Genomic DNA, 16,438 nt, shown 5'->3' on the forward strand with positions numbered 1-16,438 from the left:
TCCGCCTTATGTAAGCATCTCATAATATTAAACACTTCGATCAGGTCGCCCTCATTCCTCTGCATTCCAAGTAATAAAAACCTTGCCTGCCAGCCTCTCCCCTATAACTCAGGCTCTCTGGCCCTGGGTCCATCTTTCTCTGCACTTTTTCCAGTTTAGCCACATCTTCCCTACAACAGGGTTGACACAGACTGTGTGCAGTAATCCAATGGTGCCTCTTGACAACTCATGCAACTGCAACAAAATGCTGCTGTATGTGTTATATCCATCATGAAGGACTCCCACCACTCAGAACGTGCTCTCTTCTCACTGCTGCCATCAGGAAGCAGGTACGGGAACCTTGGACCCCACGCCACCAGGTTCAGGATCAGTTACTGCCCTCAACCATCGGTCTCCTGAACGTGTGAACTTAATTCACCTCAGCACTGAACTGATTCCACAACCACTCTACAATTCATGTTATCAGTGTTGTTTATTTGTTATTATAATTTTTTTGTATCTTGTTGGTCCGTCTTTTAGTTTTTCATTGATTCTATTGTCTTTCTTTGTATCCACTGTGAATGCCTGCAAGAAAACGAATCTCAGGGTTGTATTTGGTGACAAGTATGTACTTTGACAATAAATTGACTTTGAACTTTGAGCTTTTTGCTCTAATCGTGAAGAGTTGTTACTTCTGCAGTCTTCCTTGTGGCTTGATCCTTATCTCCTGTCTGCATTTTTGCATGAAATTTGTTTATTTTCTAGATGACAAAACATTCCAGTGTGACATGTGCTTCAGGTTCTTCTCAACCAACAGTAACCTGTCAAAACACAAGAAAAAACATGGAGACAAGAAGTTCTCCTGCGATACTTGTGGAAAAATGTTCTACAGGAAAGATGTGATGCTCGACCACCAGAGACGGCATACTGAAGGCAAGTTGTGACATTTTTTAAAAAAGAAACCTTTGCTAAGGAAGAAAATTGCTTTGCCCTACTGGAAACTTGAGGTTGCTTGCTACTGTAGATTCCTGTTATCATCATCATGAATAGTAGCGTCTTTGAATAATTTTTGTTTCAAGTTTATTGTCATTCAACCATACACACGTATACAGCAGAACGAAACACCATTCCACTGGGGCCAAGGTGTAAACACAGTACATGTAGTCACCCACAGCACAAATACTGTACGTAGCACACACACTCATTTTATTTTGTGACTCTGAGTCCCTGAGTGACATGAAGGGCAAAATGCATGATTGTGTAAGACAGTATAATGTTACTGACACTATTATAGTTGTGTAAATAGGTGAAACAACAGGAGTAAAGGATGAAAAGTGATCAGTTCAGGAGGAGGGTGTGCCTGTGATTTGGGGAGTTGTGGGAGTGGTGGGGTATGCACAGACAGGGTGTACGTACCAGGGTGGTGGCAGGGTGTTTTAAAAAGTCTTAACAGCCTACGGGAGAAAGCTGCTACCCAGGTCTACAGTTCCGGATCTTGTGCTGCGGTACCTTCTGCCTGATGGCAGGAGGTCAGAGAGTTGTGGGAAGATTGGGAGGGGTTGTTGATAATGCTGGAGGCATTGTGTGTGCAGCACTTCTGAATATGTGTCCTGAATAGGGGAGACGTTCTTGTGCTTATTAATAAGTAAGTAGCCTCCTTTATACAGTTTATTCTAAGACTTGGAGCATTGGAACAGGATCTGGTTACACGTTTAGTTAAATCATTGCTAATCTACAGTTTGACTCTGTCTTTATCCAGTAAGATAATCCACTGCTGTCTAGAAATTGAATTATTTTACAGTATCAGAAGCTTTTGGGGAATTCAGGTTTTTTTTAATGCAATCTTTTGCCTAGATTTTCTCTAGCTTATGATAATTTCCCCTCCACCTCCACCTTTTCTCTTCTTCCATTCCTCAATCTGCCACTCCCTGGTGCCGGCTGTCCTCTCTTATCAAATTCCTCCTCCTTCAACCTTTTACCTTTTTCACCTATCACCCCCTCCCCCAGCTTCTCACTCAACTTCCCCCTCACCTGGCTTCACTGATCAGTTTCTACCTGGTCTTCCTCCCCACCTTCTTATTCTGGCTTCTTCCCCCTTGCTTTCTAGTCCTGATGAAGAGTCTCGGCCCAAAACATTGACTGTTTATTCATTTCCATAGATGTTACCTAATCGGCTGAGTTCCACCAGCATTTTGTCTGTGTTACTCTGGATTTCCAGCATTTGCAGAATCTCTTGTCCCAGTTTTCTTGATGAATTGCTGCAGTTTTCTCCCTGTAGGTTTCATGTACAGTATGTGAGTTAGCAGTTTCTCCTTATTGACCCAATCAGATACATTCATTTAATGGCTGTGTCCATCGGGTGTGGTAATGAGTTATTTGTACCTGTGTTTCAGATCTGCGATATCCCACATTACGTGAGCTTGCTGCACTGTTATTTCGACTAAATCTTCTAAAATTGCATATTTTTGAGCACACTGTGCAGCTGCCCATTTGCAATATGTGACATTGTTAGATACGTGGGTTATGACCAAATGAAAAATGAATGGAGTAATTTAGCACTTTATTGCAAGGGTGTTTATTAGGTGTGTCAAAAATTAACAAAAATAGTGAAAATTGCCAATGTTTACAAAAAGATATCACTGAAAACACAATAACAGTTCCATATCTGTACTTGTCAAGCGCGGACTCCTGGCAATCCCTATCCCTCTCTCCTACTGAGGGCAATGAACAATTTTTAGTTACTAGGGCATACCACATTTAATTACCAACAGAGTTAACTAAGGCAATACATGAATCAGATTATGATGCACCCCACAATGTAGTCACAATCATATTACAGACTAAACAGGATTATCTACCGTAATTACAGTATACAAACAATATGTACACATTTGCACATCCACATTACTAAAGATGTGGAATATTCCGCTGTGTTATGGTGGGAAAGGCACGTGAAGATCCATTATGAGAACATATCAGAGAAGACACTGGAGTGAAACACTCAGAGCAACCACAGCAAAATGACAAGGTAATGTGTGTGTGAGCGAATGGTGCGTGTAAGGAGTGTGCTTACCCAGTACTCTCCATTGCAGGCACCTTGGTCCTGTCTTAATGCAGATAGTAAGCACTGATCCTAAATTTATGCACCCTGCCACTATTTTAGGATGTGTATAAAATGTATCATTAGATATCACTACTCCATACCTGCATTCTGCATAGGATTATTTATTTTGTACGTGAGCAATTCGGGTTTCAGAGCAATATTTTTAAATACGTAAAACGCTCTATTTCTAATTTTTTGTAATAGGTGGAAAACGTGTGAAAAAAGATGAAAGTGAGCCCAATGGGATGGTGAAATACAAAAAGGAACCATCAGGATGCCCTGTCTGTGGAAAGGTGTGAGCAATGATGCTACTTTACGCTGACAGCCACTGTATACTTTATGTTTAAACCATAGGACATAGGAGTATAATTAGGCCATTCGGCCCATTGAGTCTGCTCTGTAATTGCATCATGGCTGATTTACTCAACTCCGTTCTCCTGCCTTCTCCATGTAATCCTTGGCACACATACTAGTCAAGTACCTGTCAACCTCCTCTTTAAATATACCCAATGACTTGACCTTCACAGCCACCTGTGGCAATGAATTTTACTGATTCACCACCCTCTAGCTGAAGAAATTCTTCCTCGTCTGTTCTAAATGGACGTTTGATGCTCTCTGGTCCTATGCTCCTGACTATAGGAAACATCCTCTCTATGTCCACTCTATCTAGGCCTTTCAAAATTTGATAGGTTTCGAAGTTCAAAGTACATTTATTATCAAAGAATGTATACTATGTAGAGCCTAGAAATTCGTCTTTTCAGGGGCAGCCACAAAACCAAACAAACCCAATAGAACCCATTAAAACAAGACTGTCACCCAGTGTACAAAAAAAAGAACAAATAATGAAAACAATAAAAATTAAACAAATAACACTCAGAATTAAAGTTCACAAAAGTGAGTTCACAGCCCTGAAGCCAGTTCATCACTACACTGTTCCAGGAGCCTGTTATTTGCAGGCCACAGCCTCAGTTCAGTGCAGAGACGAGCAAGCCCCTTGGAGCAGCAAGCTGGACAATGGCCTGTCCCTCACCTCTGGCCCCAGCACCCGACCTTTTTCAATCTGTTATGGCACTTAAATTGGTCACACATCAACTCTGACCCTACCGTTTTGATTAAGATCCCCCTGCATTCTTCTAAGTAAAGGTGTCAAAGGTTATGGGGAGAAGGCAGGAGGATAGGGTTCAGAGGGAAAATAAATCAGCCATGATGGAATGCCGGAGCAGACTCAATGGGCCAAATGTCCTAATTTTCTCCTATGTCTTGTGGTCTATGGTCAAGGTGCAACTGCATGCAATTATCAGAAATAAGTTCCATCTGTCATTCTTCTGCGAATCTTGCCAAATAATATACTAACTCTATTCTTCACTGTTGACAACCACACAGCTACCAATTTCAATGGCATTTGCATGCTTCTGAATCATTCCTCCTGTGTTCACATCCCTACCATTGATTGGTATTAAAATGAAGAGTAAAGGCCACATCACTGATTCTTGTACACTACCAGTAGGCTTCCAGTTCAAAAGCAACCCTCCTCCATTACCCACTGTTTCCTGTTGCTAAGCCAGCTTTGGACCATTTGATAACTTGCCTTGGATCTCAAGAGTTCTAACTTTCTAGACTCCCATGTGAGACCTTGTCAAAGGCCTTACTGACATCCATGTGGACTACCTCAACCAGTCAATGGTAGAGAAGGATATTTGACATCTGCCTGTGACCTGATATCTGTTTTGTTGGTAGGTTTTCTCCTGTCGAAGCAACATGAATAAGCACTTGCTGACGCACGGAGACAAGAAGTACACTTGCGAGATCTGTGGGCGCAAATTCTACCGTGTCGATGTTCTGAGGGATCACACTCATGTCCATTTTAAGGTACCATTTTTAGAAGATTATTTCTAAAAAAAATTATATTTATGATTAGGGCTGTGTGCGCTTTTATATGGGCAGTATTACCTCTGGATTGGTTGGTGGCATATTCACTTCTGAACCAGAGGTTTTCGAATTTAGTCCCACCATAGACAGTGGAAATGAAAATCAAAAACAAAATTGAAGGTGCGGTGAATCTGAAATAAAATCAGAAGTTGCAGTAAGGCAAGGGTTAATGACAATGTCCAGTCAAGGATGACCCAGGACAGTTGTGGTCAACCCAGACCGTTAACGTGAGACAGCCGGAGCAGACCTTGATTTCTTCAGACAGATGGGTGAGAATGACTGTGACAGTGTGTAATGAACCTAGAAGAACATAGCTTGTCTTTACACAGTAGGGGCTGCCGGAGACAGACAAGACAGCGATAATGGAAAGATGTGAAACACACCCAACAACTGAATGAAAAATTGCTTTACTAACTTCAAAGTGTCATCGGCGGTCAGCTTATAGTTTCTATTGACTTTCAACAGCTCTACTGTGAATGGCGATTGATCTTGCAAGTGAGGAACTCAGACGTACGCAATTTACCAGATTGGTCAATATTCATAAGTGATAAGCCAATACTGCATAAAGATTGCAGTTTTCTCTGCTGGCTTCAGGACAGTGTAGTGACTGGAGCCATATTGCTCTCCTTGTACACAAGTAAATAATGTACGTTTGAGTTGTGAGAATGCATATATTCTGGACTGTATTGGCAATGGTAGTAGAAACTCTCCACGGATCAGGCAGTACCTTTGAAATGCTTTGCAAAGCTGATGTGTGGGTCAAGGACACTTCGTCAGAACTTGGAACTCAGAGGGATATGAACAAGACCCTAACAGGGCTTGACAAGGTCGAAGTTTGCGTTTGCAGGAGAGCTTCAAACCAGGATCAGGGGCTTTTATTCAAAACTAATGTTCACAGGGGTACTTCTCACAAGAAGTGGTAAATGTTCAAAAGTTGATTTATTATCAAAGTATACAACTCTGGAATTCTTCTTATCCGGGTAACCATGAAACCAAGAAAGAAAAGAAAGGCAGCATAATCATCCCCCAAATACCCGCTCCCAGCATTAAAAAAAAAGTGAACCAAAGCGGAACAGGTACATCAAACCCCAAATTCCCTCCTTCCTGCAAAAAAACAGAACAGGCACATCAACTCCCAAATCCCTCTTCCCTGCACAAAAACAGAACAGGCACATCGACCCCCATTTCCTCCTTCCTGCACAAAAGCAGAACAGGCACATCGACCCCCATTCCCTCCTTCCTGCACAAAAGCAGAACAGGCACGTCAACTCCCAAATCCCTCTTCCCTGCACCAAAACAGAACAGGCACATCAACCCCCAAATCCCTCTTCCCTGCACCAAAACAGAACAGGCACATCAACCCCCATTCCCTCCTTCCTGCACAAAAGCAGAACAGGCACATCAACCCCCAAATTCCTCCTTCCTGCACAAAAACAGAATAGGCACATCAACTCCCAAATCCCTCCTTCCTGCACAAAAACAGAACAGGCGCATCAACCCCCATTCCCTCCTTCCTGCACAAAAACAGAACAGGCACATCAACCCCCAAATCCCTCCTTCCTGCACAAAAACAGAACAGGCACATCAACCCCCAAATCCCTCTTCCCTGCACCAAAACAGAACAGGCACATCAACCCCCATTCCCTCCTTCCTGCACAAAAGCAGAACAGGCACATCAACCCCCAAATTCCTCCTTCCTGCACAAAAACAGAACAGGCACATCAACTCCCAAATCCCTCCTTCCTGCACAAAAACAGAACAGGCCCATCGACCCCCAAATCCCTCTTCCCTGCACCAAAACAGAACAGGCACATCAACCCCCATTCCCTCCTTCCTGGACAAAAGCAGAACAGGCACATCGACCCCCAAATCCCTCCTTCCTGCACAAAAACAGAACAGGCACATCAACTCCCAAATCCCTCTTCCCTGCACAAAAGCAGAACAGGCACATCAATCCCCAAATCCCTCCTTCCTGCACAAAAACAGAACAGGCACATCAACCCCCATTCCCTCCTTCCTGCACAAAAACGGAACAGGCACATCAATCCCCAAATCCCTCCTTCCTGCACAAAAACGGAACAGGCACATCAACCCCCATTCCCTCCTTCCTGCACAAAAACAGAACAGGCACATCGACCCCCAAATCCCTCCTTCCTGCACAAAAACAGAACAGGCACATCAACTCCCAAATCCGTCTTCCCTGCACAAAAACAGAACAGGCACATCAACCCCCATTCCCTCCTTCCTGCACAAAAACAGAACAGGCACATCAACCCCCATTCCCTCCTTCCTGGACAAAAACAGAACAGGCACATCAACCCCCAAATCCCTCCTTCCTGGACAAAAACAAAACTAGAAGGATCGGGTGAAAAGCACAGAATACAAAACAAAAGCTCTAAGACTGGAAAAAGTCCAAGTCCACATCCAAAATGCAGACAACCTGGGCAACATTCTCCGGGCACAGCGGCAGACTCTCTCTCTCCTTTTTCTGGAAGTGTAGCAGAGTGATCCCCAGCGATCAAAGGGCCGGCAGCTGGCACTCACCTTCCACATTTACCTTGATGTTGCAATCTCCCTCGTCGCTTTAATTGGCAAATAATCGATGCTTTAATCGATGAAATGGACCCAAACACCAGCTCGTGCCCTGTCCTGCAACCTGCCCACCCTAAGTTCGCACATGCTGCCTCTGACTCCCGAAATTCTCTCAGAGACTGCAGAGTGCTGGAGCACCCAAACAGCAAATCACAGGCTGCAGCAGTTCCAGAATCACATCCAAGACAAAAAACTAACCTAAAAGACATAAGAGAAGTGAAATATATCGTTTCATGATCTATCCAGATGTCGACCAAAGCAATGTTGTACACAGGCGCCATCTTGACCGGAATTTTGGGTGTAACTTCTCATATTCGAATGTCTCGTATTATTTACCCGAGTGGGTTGTGCATGCTGGTTCGCAAGGCGACTTCAGGAGGGCGTGGGTAAATTTTTGAGATCGAAGGTTATGTGGATCTAGCAGAGGGGAGTCACAGGACTGCAGCTGCCTGAATCTGGAGCAAATCGTAAAAGACTGGAGGAACTCTGCATCAGTGGAGGGAAATGGACAGTCAAAGTTTTGTGTTGAGACCTTCATTTGCACTGGAAGTTTGTATAAAAAGGTGGAGAGATGGGGTATTCTGGCACTGTTTCCACTCTCCCTGATTATTGACTTCAGGAAGAAGTCCATGAGCCGGTCCGCATCAGGGGATCAGAGGTGGAGAGGGTCAGTAACTTTAATTCCTTGGTGATATCATTCCAGAGGACCTGTCCTCTCAGTATTGTATATGGTGACGTGTATGCACATTGATAATAAAATTTACTTTGAACACCCCTCCCCATCTACCTATTACCCTTTTCTGCTTGGATCCCCCATGCTGCACTCCTTCACTCCTCTGCCTCTCAGTCCAGATCGAATGTCTCTTCTGCCCTTGTTTTCTTGTGTACCAGATTTTTCCCCAAGTTCTACCTGTTCACTTGTGTCAAGTGATCCAGATTGCCTGCTAGTCTAGAAGTACCTTTGATTTAAAATTTTCATTCCCACTTCTAAATCATTCCATTGTCTTGTCCCTCCCTACTCTGCTATCTCTTGCTGCCGTAGAACTTGATGATTTCAGTGTTGCAAAAATCATGGCTTAGCTTTGGAGGCCATGTCAAGGTTCTGTGCACTGGAACTATCCCCATTAACCCTTCCATCTCTGCCTCTTCCTGCTTTATGAAAACCACCATAATTTTAACTCATGAAATTGCTTGCCATTTTGAAGATCTCCGTCAAATTTTGTATAATAATGCTAACATGAATTGCCTTGTATTTTTATTTTGTGAAAGGGAAAAGGCATATATTTATGTAGCAGTTTTCACAACCCTTCAGTATTATATCCAAGGAAATTCATTTGAGATTCGGCCAAATTGGGCACCATATAAATTCAAGATGTGATTGCTAAGATCAGTTACAGATGATGGCCCATTGGCTCTTTACATGGCCTTGGATTACTGGGATAATACAAATAGCTTTGTCAGACTGCTGTTTATTTCCTGAGGAGACTGAGGTCCTTTAACATCTGTCGGATGATGCTGAGGATGTTCTACGAGTCTGTGGTGGCCAGTGCTATCATGTTTGCTGTTGTGTGCTGGGGCAGCAGGCTGAGTATAGCAGACACCAACAGAATCAACAAACTCATTCGTAAGGCCAGTGATGTTGTGGGGGTGGAACTGGACTCTCTGACGGTGGTGTCTGAAAAGAGGATGCTGTCCAAGTTGCATGCCATCTTGGACAATGACTCCCATCCACTCCATAATGTACTGGTCAGGCACAGGAGTACATTCAGCCAGAGACTCATTCCACCGAGATGCAACACTGAGCATCATAGGAAGTCATTCCTGCCTGTGGCCATCAAACTTTACAACTCCTCCCTCGGAGTGTCAGACACTCTGAGCCAATAGGCTGGTCCTGGACTTATTTCCACTTGGCATGATTAACTTATTATTATTTAATTATTTATGGTTTTATATTGCTATATTTCTTCACTATTCTTGGTTGGTGCGGCTGTAACGAAACCCAATTTCCCTCGGGATCAATAAAGTATGTCTGTCTGTCTCAACGTTTAACATAATCATTCCTACAATTCTGATCAAGACGCTTCAGAACCTGGAGCCCTGTACCTCAACTTCCTAAATGGAAGACCACAGTTTGTGCTGATCAGCAGTAACATCGCCACCTCACTGACAGTCAACACTGGCCCACCTCAGGGACACGTGCTTAGCCCACTGCTCTACTCTCTTTACACCCATGACAGCGTGGCTAGGTGCTGCTCAAATGCCATCGATAAATTTGCCGACAATACAACTACTGGTGGCAGAGTTTCAGATGGACGAGAGGGCGTACAGGAGTGAGCTTTATGACCTAGATGAGTGGGGTTGCAGCAAAAAACCTTGCACTCAAAGTCAGTAAGACGAAAGAACTGATGGTGGACTTCAGAAAAAGTAAGATGAGGGAACGCACACCAGTCCCCAGTCCACACCAGAGGGAACTGCACAGGATCGAAATAAGCTGCAGAGAGTTGTAAACTCAAGTCGGCTCCATCATGGGCACCAGCCTCCGTAGTATCCAGGACAGCTTCCAGGAGTAATGCCTCAAAAAGGAGGCTTCCATCATTAAGGGCCCCCATCACCCAGATTATGTCCTCTTCTCATTGCTACCATCAGGAAGAAGGTACAGAAGCCTGAAGGCACACACTCAATGATTCAGGAACAGCTTCTTCCCCTCAGCCATTCAATTTCTGAATGGACATTTGAACCAGCGAACACTGTCTCATTCTCACTACTATTTTCTTCCAATTTTTACACTAATAAAATTTAACTATTTAATATATATACTTTAATTAACAATTTTTTCTATTATTGTGTATTGCTTTGTACTACTGCTGCAAAGATGACAGAATTCACAGCATATGATGGTGTTATTAAACCGAGTTGTGATTCTGATTCTAGTTCCTTTGACAGTAGCGTATTCCCTACTATTGCTTAGGTTTCACTGTAACAAAATTGCTTTTTTTTTCTCCTCACAGCAGTTTTCCCTGGAATGCATGCAAACCAATATGCAAGTAGAGGTTTGAAATGCTTTTTATTTCAGTTTCGAAACAGAACTGCCCTCACAATTATCTTCAGAGTAAGCACATCCTGTCAGATCTGTTGTGCAATCCCCCCTGCTGAAAGTGTGCAATGTCCCTGCCAGTTTATCTATACCAGGGCTTCCCAACCTGGGGTCCACAGACCCATCGGTTAATGGAACGTCTCTATGGGAACCCCTGATCGATACAGTTTTCACATGGTAGCACAGTGGTTAAAGTAATGCTAATATAGCTGAATGTTTGTATGTTGTCCGTGTATCTATGTGGGCTTCTGGATGCTCGTTTCCACCCACATTCCAAAGATGCACAGGTTAGTAGGTTAATTGGTCAAGTGGGTGTAATTGGGTGCTGCAGGGTCATTGGGCTGGAAGGATCTGTTACCATGCTGTATCTCTAAATAAAATAAAATTCTGGAAAATAAAGTCTAATATCTCCACTTTTCTTGGCATTAAATACCAAAGAGTGCAGCTGCATCTAATGTCCTGTATTTATGAAGGTGTTGCAAGTGGCGTCAGTGTACCTGGCTTTTTCGCGCTGGCAACCGATGGTGATGATACAAATTCATGAGGCTTAATACTGGGACGTTGGTACAGTGTCCATAAGACGTAAGAGCAGGATTAGGCCATCAAGTCTGCTCCACCATTCCATCATGGCTGATTTATTAACCCCCCTCCCCCCCGAATCCCAATTCCCTTGTCTCCTCCCTGTAACCTTTGACGCCATTACTAATCAAGAATCTATCAAGTTCCACTTTCAATATGCCCAATGACTTGGCCTCTGTGGCCTTTGAGTCAATAAATTCCACAGATTCACCAGCCTCTGGCTAAAGAATTTCCTCCTCATCCTTGTTCTAAAATGTCACTCTGCCAAGAGCCAAAAAGAAAAGAGTTCTGAGCAAAAATGAAAGCAAGATAAATGGTATTATATAACGGTTGTACAGAATTCCTTCTGATTTACCCGGTGTAGAATTTCTGCATATGATGCCTGTCTTTCCTTTGTGTCCAGGACATTGCACTGATGAATGAGCAACAGCGAGAACAGTTCATCAGCAAACTTGGCATCGCAGCAGAGGAAACAGAAGATATTTCAGATGGGCCGGGTGAGCCGATTCCACATAAATACAGCTGCAAGAAATGCCAAGTAAGTCTGACTTATTTATAGATGTGCAGCTTAGTAACAAACCCGCGCCATCCAATTACACCCATGTGACCAATTAACCTACTAACCCGTACGTCTTTGGAATGTGGGAGGAAACCGGATCACCTGGAGGAAAAACCCACGCAGTAACAGGGAGAACGTACGAACGCCTCACAGATAGCAGCGGGGATTGAACCCTGGTTGCCGGCACTATGATAGACTTCACTAACCGCTACTCTGTTGTTTCTTTATTGCTTCAATTGTGTTGAAAGGCTTTAAAAAAACACGCGTTAAAGTTTACTGCGTTTATACCCCACAGTAAAGCTCAATTAAGTGTGCAGCCAGTACTTAGCGGATCTTGGAAAGATTCATTTTGTATGTTAACCAGGAAAGTGTTTCAGTAAGGATGGAGGGGAGAGGTGAGCCAGAAACACATGTACAACCAGCAGCGAGTCATTAATAACCCTTTGGTAGTGTGCTGGACGGGCTAATGCCATCCTTCCACTGGACCCTCCATGATTACCTGAGTGTGATGCCATCTTAAAGACAAGCTATCAAAGATCCAGCAGCACAGGGAGGATCTTTGCTGGATAAACCGTTATGGTTCGAGGTGGCAGCTCTCCCTCAGCTTCTCAATAACAAGAAAGGGTTGGCAAATGTCCACTCAATGGCCTCTTTATTAGGTACCTCCTGTACCTAATAAAGTTGCCACTAAGTGTATGTTTGTGGTCTTCTGCTTCTGTATGTTGTGTGTTCAGAGATGCTCTTCTGCACACCACTGTGGAAACATGTGGTTATCTGCGTTACTGTTGCCTTGCTATGGGCTTGAACCAGTCTGGCCATTCTCCTCTGACCTCTTTCATTAACATGACATCTTTGCCCACAGAATTGCCGCTTACTGGATGTTTTTTTGTTCTTCGCGGCATTTTCTATAAACTCTAGAGACTGGCGTGCGTGAAAATTCCAGGAGATCAGCTGTTTCTGAGATATTCATACCACCCTGTCTGGCACCAACAATCATTCCATAGTCAAAGTCACTTAGATCATATTTCTTCCCCATTCTGATGGTTGGCTGAGTAGATATTTGCATTAATGAACAGGTGTACCTAATTCAGTGGCCACTGAGTGTGTATTTCTCCATGATGAAGTACATTGTGCCAGTGACACTGGCATCCAAGAAACTTTTATTTAACACAAATGTTTGGGAAGCTGGAACCCTGTTTTATTTATTTTTCACCCTTTTGTACCCTTCCCTGTCCCTAACCAAAAAATCTCTAAAAGCTGTTGTCAAATTTCAAATTGGGGATTTCAGATTTTCATTGGCCCAGGGTATTATGGGTTACAGGACCAGGACAGGTAAATGGAGTTTAATGATCAACCTGTTTGAAATCAAGTGTAAAACGAGCATGGATTCCTTGCCACCACCGAGGTCTCATCATGTAGCAAGCGGGAGTATTGTTATACTTTTTACTTGTGTGGCGCGTGGCCAAGTGGTTAAGGTGTTGGTCTAGTGATCTGAAGGTCGCTAGTTCGAGCCTTAGCTGAGGCAGCGTGTTGTGCCCTCGAGCAAGGCACTTAACCACACATTGCTGTGTGACAACACCAGTGCCAAGCTGTATGGGTCTTAATGCCCTTCCCTTGGACAACATCGGTGGCATGGAGAGCCAACTAGGCAACTGCAGGTCTTCCATACAACCTTGCCCAGGCCTCAGTTGTCATCGAAAATCGATGGACAGCCAAAGAAAGAAGACTTTTTAACCTGTGTCATTTATGCACCTTATGTTAATTTATTTGTGGTAATATTCCTTTATGTTTTATGCATGTGAGTTATATGTACTGTTGTGCACCTTGGTCTGAAGGAACATTGTTTTATTTGGTGGTATACATGTGTATGGTTGAATAACAATAACTAAACTTAAAGTTCAACATCTCCTCGTTTAGCAGAAGGCAAAGTCATGGTAAGCTACAGCACATTATGGGCCCTTCGGCCCATTGAGCCGATACTTACCATCAACGTCCCATTCACATTAACCTTAATTTCAACCTACCTTTTATGTCCTCAATGTTCTCCTCAGCTCTCTGATTCTCTCAAACACCCTGGGACAATTTGCAGCGGCCATTTAACCTTCCGAGGGGGGCCTATATCTGTGCAGGCAGGTTTGCTAGAGCTGTTGGGAGTGGTTTAAATGAATATGGCAGGGCGGTGGGAACCAGTGTGATAGAGCTGAGGATGAGCCAACAGGTTTACAAGTAAATGATGGGTATAACATGAGTATAAGGAAAGACAAGCCAATAATTGGGTACAAATGCAGATGATGCAGAGTGTTAAATTGTACCACAGAGGAAAAATTCAAAAGGGTGAAGAATGCAGGACTGAAGGTGCTGTATTTAAATGCATGTAGCAGATGAACTTAGTAAGTACTTTGCATCACTCTTCACTGTGGAAGACACTAGCTGTATGCCAAAGGTTCGCGAGTGTCTGGGAGCAGGAGTGAGTGCTATTGCTATTACAAAGGACAAAGTGGAAAACTCAAAAGACTAAAGGTGGATAAGTCACCTGGACCAGGTGGACTACATCCTGGAGTTCCGAAAGAGGTTGCTGAAGGGGTAGCAGGTGCATTGGTTTTCATCTTTAAAGAGTCACCAGGTTCTGCTATGGTTCTGGAGGACTGAAAAATTGCAAATGTCACTCCACTCTTTAAGAAGGGGGGGAAGGCAAAAGTAAGGAAATTATAGGGGAGTTAGACAAACTTCAGTGGTTGGGAAAGTGTTGGAGTCCATTATTAAGGATGAGTTTTCAGGGTACTTGGAGACCAATGATAAAATAAGTCAAACCCAGAATGTTTTCTCTAAAGGGAAATCTTGCCTGAAAATCTGTTAGCGTTCTTGAAGGAAGTAACAAGAACAGTTGTCAAAGGAGAGGCCGTGGATGTCATTTACTTGGATTTTCAGAAGGCATTTGATAAAGGAGCCACACATGAGGCTGCTAAACAAGATCGAATCCCATGGATTACAGGAAAGATACTGTCATGGATAGAGGATTGGCTGACAGGCAGGAGGCAGTGCGTGGGAATAAAGGGGGCGTTTTGTGGTTGACTGCCAGTGTCTAGTGGTGCACCTCATGGGTCAGTATTGGGACTGCTGCTTTTCACATTGTTTGTCAGTGGTTTAGGTAATGGAATTGGTGGCTTTGTGACAAAGTTTGCAGATGATACGAAGATAGGTGGAGGGGTAGGTAGTGCTGAGGAAGCAATGTGATTGCAGAAGGACTTAGACAAGTTGGAAGAATGGGCAAAAAAAGTGTCAAATGTTAGGAAATGTATAATAATGTATTTTTCATAAAAGGAACAAAAGTGCAGATTATTATCTACATAGGGAGAAAATTCAAACATCAGAGGTACAAAGGGACTTAGGAATCCCCGTGCAAGAGTCCCAGATTATTTCGCATGTTGAGTCTGTGGTAAAGAAGGCAAATGTGATGTTGGCATTTATTTCAAGGGGAGTAGAATATAAAAGCAAGGTGATATAAAAACAACTGTGGAGGCCAAGACCGTGGGTATATTTAAAGTGAAAATTGATAGTTTCCTGATTGGTCAGGGCATCAAAGGTTACAGTGAAAAGGCAAGTGTATGGGGTTGCGTGGGATCCAGGATCAGCCATGATAGAATGGCGGAACTGGCCCGATGGGCTGAATTGCCTAATTCTGCTACCATGACTTAAGGTCTACCACATCTTTGGGATGTGGAAGAATTTTGTAGATCTTTGTGGTGGCGTGTTGGGGAGGAAGCATTAAGAAGAGGGACGCCTCACGTCTTAATAAGCTGGTAAGGAAGGCGGGCTCTGTCGTGGGCAAAGTACTGGAGAGTTTAACATCGGTAGCTGAGCAAAGGGCGCTGAGTAGGCTACGGTCAATTATGGATAACTCTGAACATCCTCTACATAGCACCATGGGACATTGGAAAAAAAAAAGTTGAATTTCCCCATGGGGATGAATAAAGTATCTATCTATCTATCTATTTTCCTGCAGGAAAACCCACAATCGCACAGGAAAATGTGCAAACTTCACACAGTCAGCACAAAGGGCAAAAATGAACCCAGGGCTCTGGCACTGTATGACAGTGGTTTTTATCTCTGTCACCTTCCTGTACCCTGATGCCACTTCCACAAAATGTTAGCTGTGTGCTTTTCCTTTTTATTTTCGAAATACATCCATCAGTTACTATTTTAACAAATCTTCAGCAGTTTTTCTTCCTGCCCTTTCAAATTGTTACTGCAGCATTCCCGCTCACGAACAGTTTCCTGCAGGTGTACGATGGAGAGCACTGGAGCCTAGTGTGGAGACTCCAGTGCACAGGATCAAGAATAGCTGCTGAGGATTGTAGACTCAGCCAGCTCCATGATGAGCACAAGTCTCCCCATCTTCAAAAGCCGCTGCCTCAAAAAGGTGGCACCCATCCTCACTATCTGGGACATGCCCTCCTCTCATTACTACCATCTGGAAGGAGCTACAGGAACGTGAAGACATGCACTCACCACTTTAGAAGCAGCTTCTTCCCATTCAACAGTCCATGAGTACAATCTCACTAATGTGTTCTTTTTGCACTATTTATTTATTTTGAATTTTTAT

General features: G+C 43.5%; 1 protein-coding gene across 4 annotated transcripts in view; it reads left to right on the forward strand.

Moving 5' to 3' along the window:
* The window catches only part of prdm15 (PR domain containing 15), a 79,225-nt gene that overhangs the window by 45,830 nt on the left and 16,957 nt on the right, over window positions 1-16,438 (forward strand). For all 4 annotated transcript variants that reach the window (XM_073045020.1, XM_073045021.1, XM_073045023.1 and 1 more), the window contains exons 14-17: window positions 745-912; window positions 3,287-3,375; window positions 4,820-4,951; window positions 11,680-11,814. In XM_073045020.1, coding sequence (XP_072901121.1) covers window positions 745-912; window positions 3,287-3,375; window positions 4,820-4,951; window positions 11,680-11,814 — 524 coding nt within the window. The remainder of the gene's footprint in view (window positions 1-744; window positions 913-3,286; window positions 3,376-4,819; window positions 4,952-11,679; window positions 11,815-16,438) is intronic.

This window comes from Hemitrygon akajei, chromosome 5, assembly GCF_048418815.1.
Source record: "Hemitrygon akajei chromosome 5, sHemAka1.3, whole genome shotgun sequence".
NCBI classification, from domain to species: domain Eukaryota; kingdom Metazoa; phylum Chordata; class Chondrichthyes; order Myliobatiformes; family Dasyatidae; genus Hemitrygon; species Hemitrygon akajei.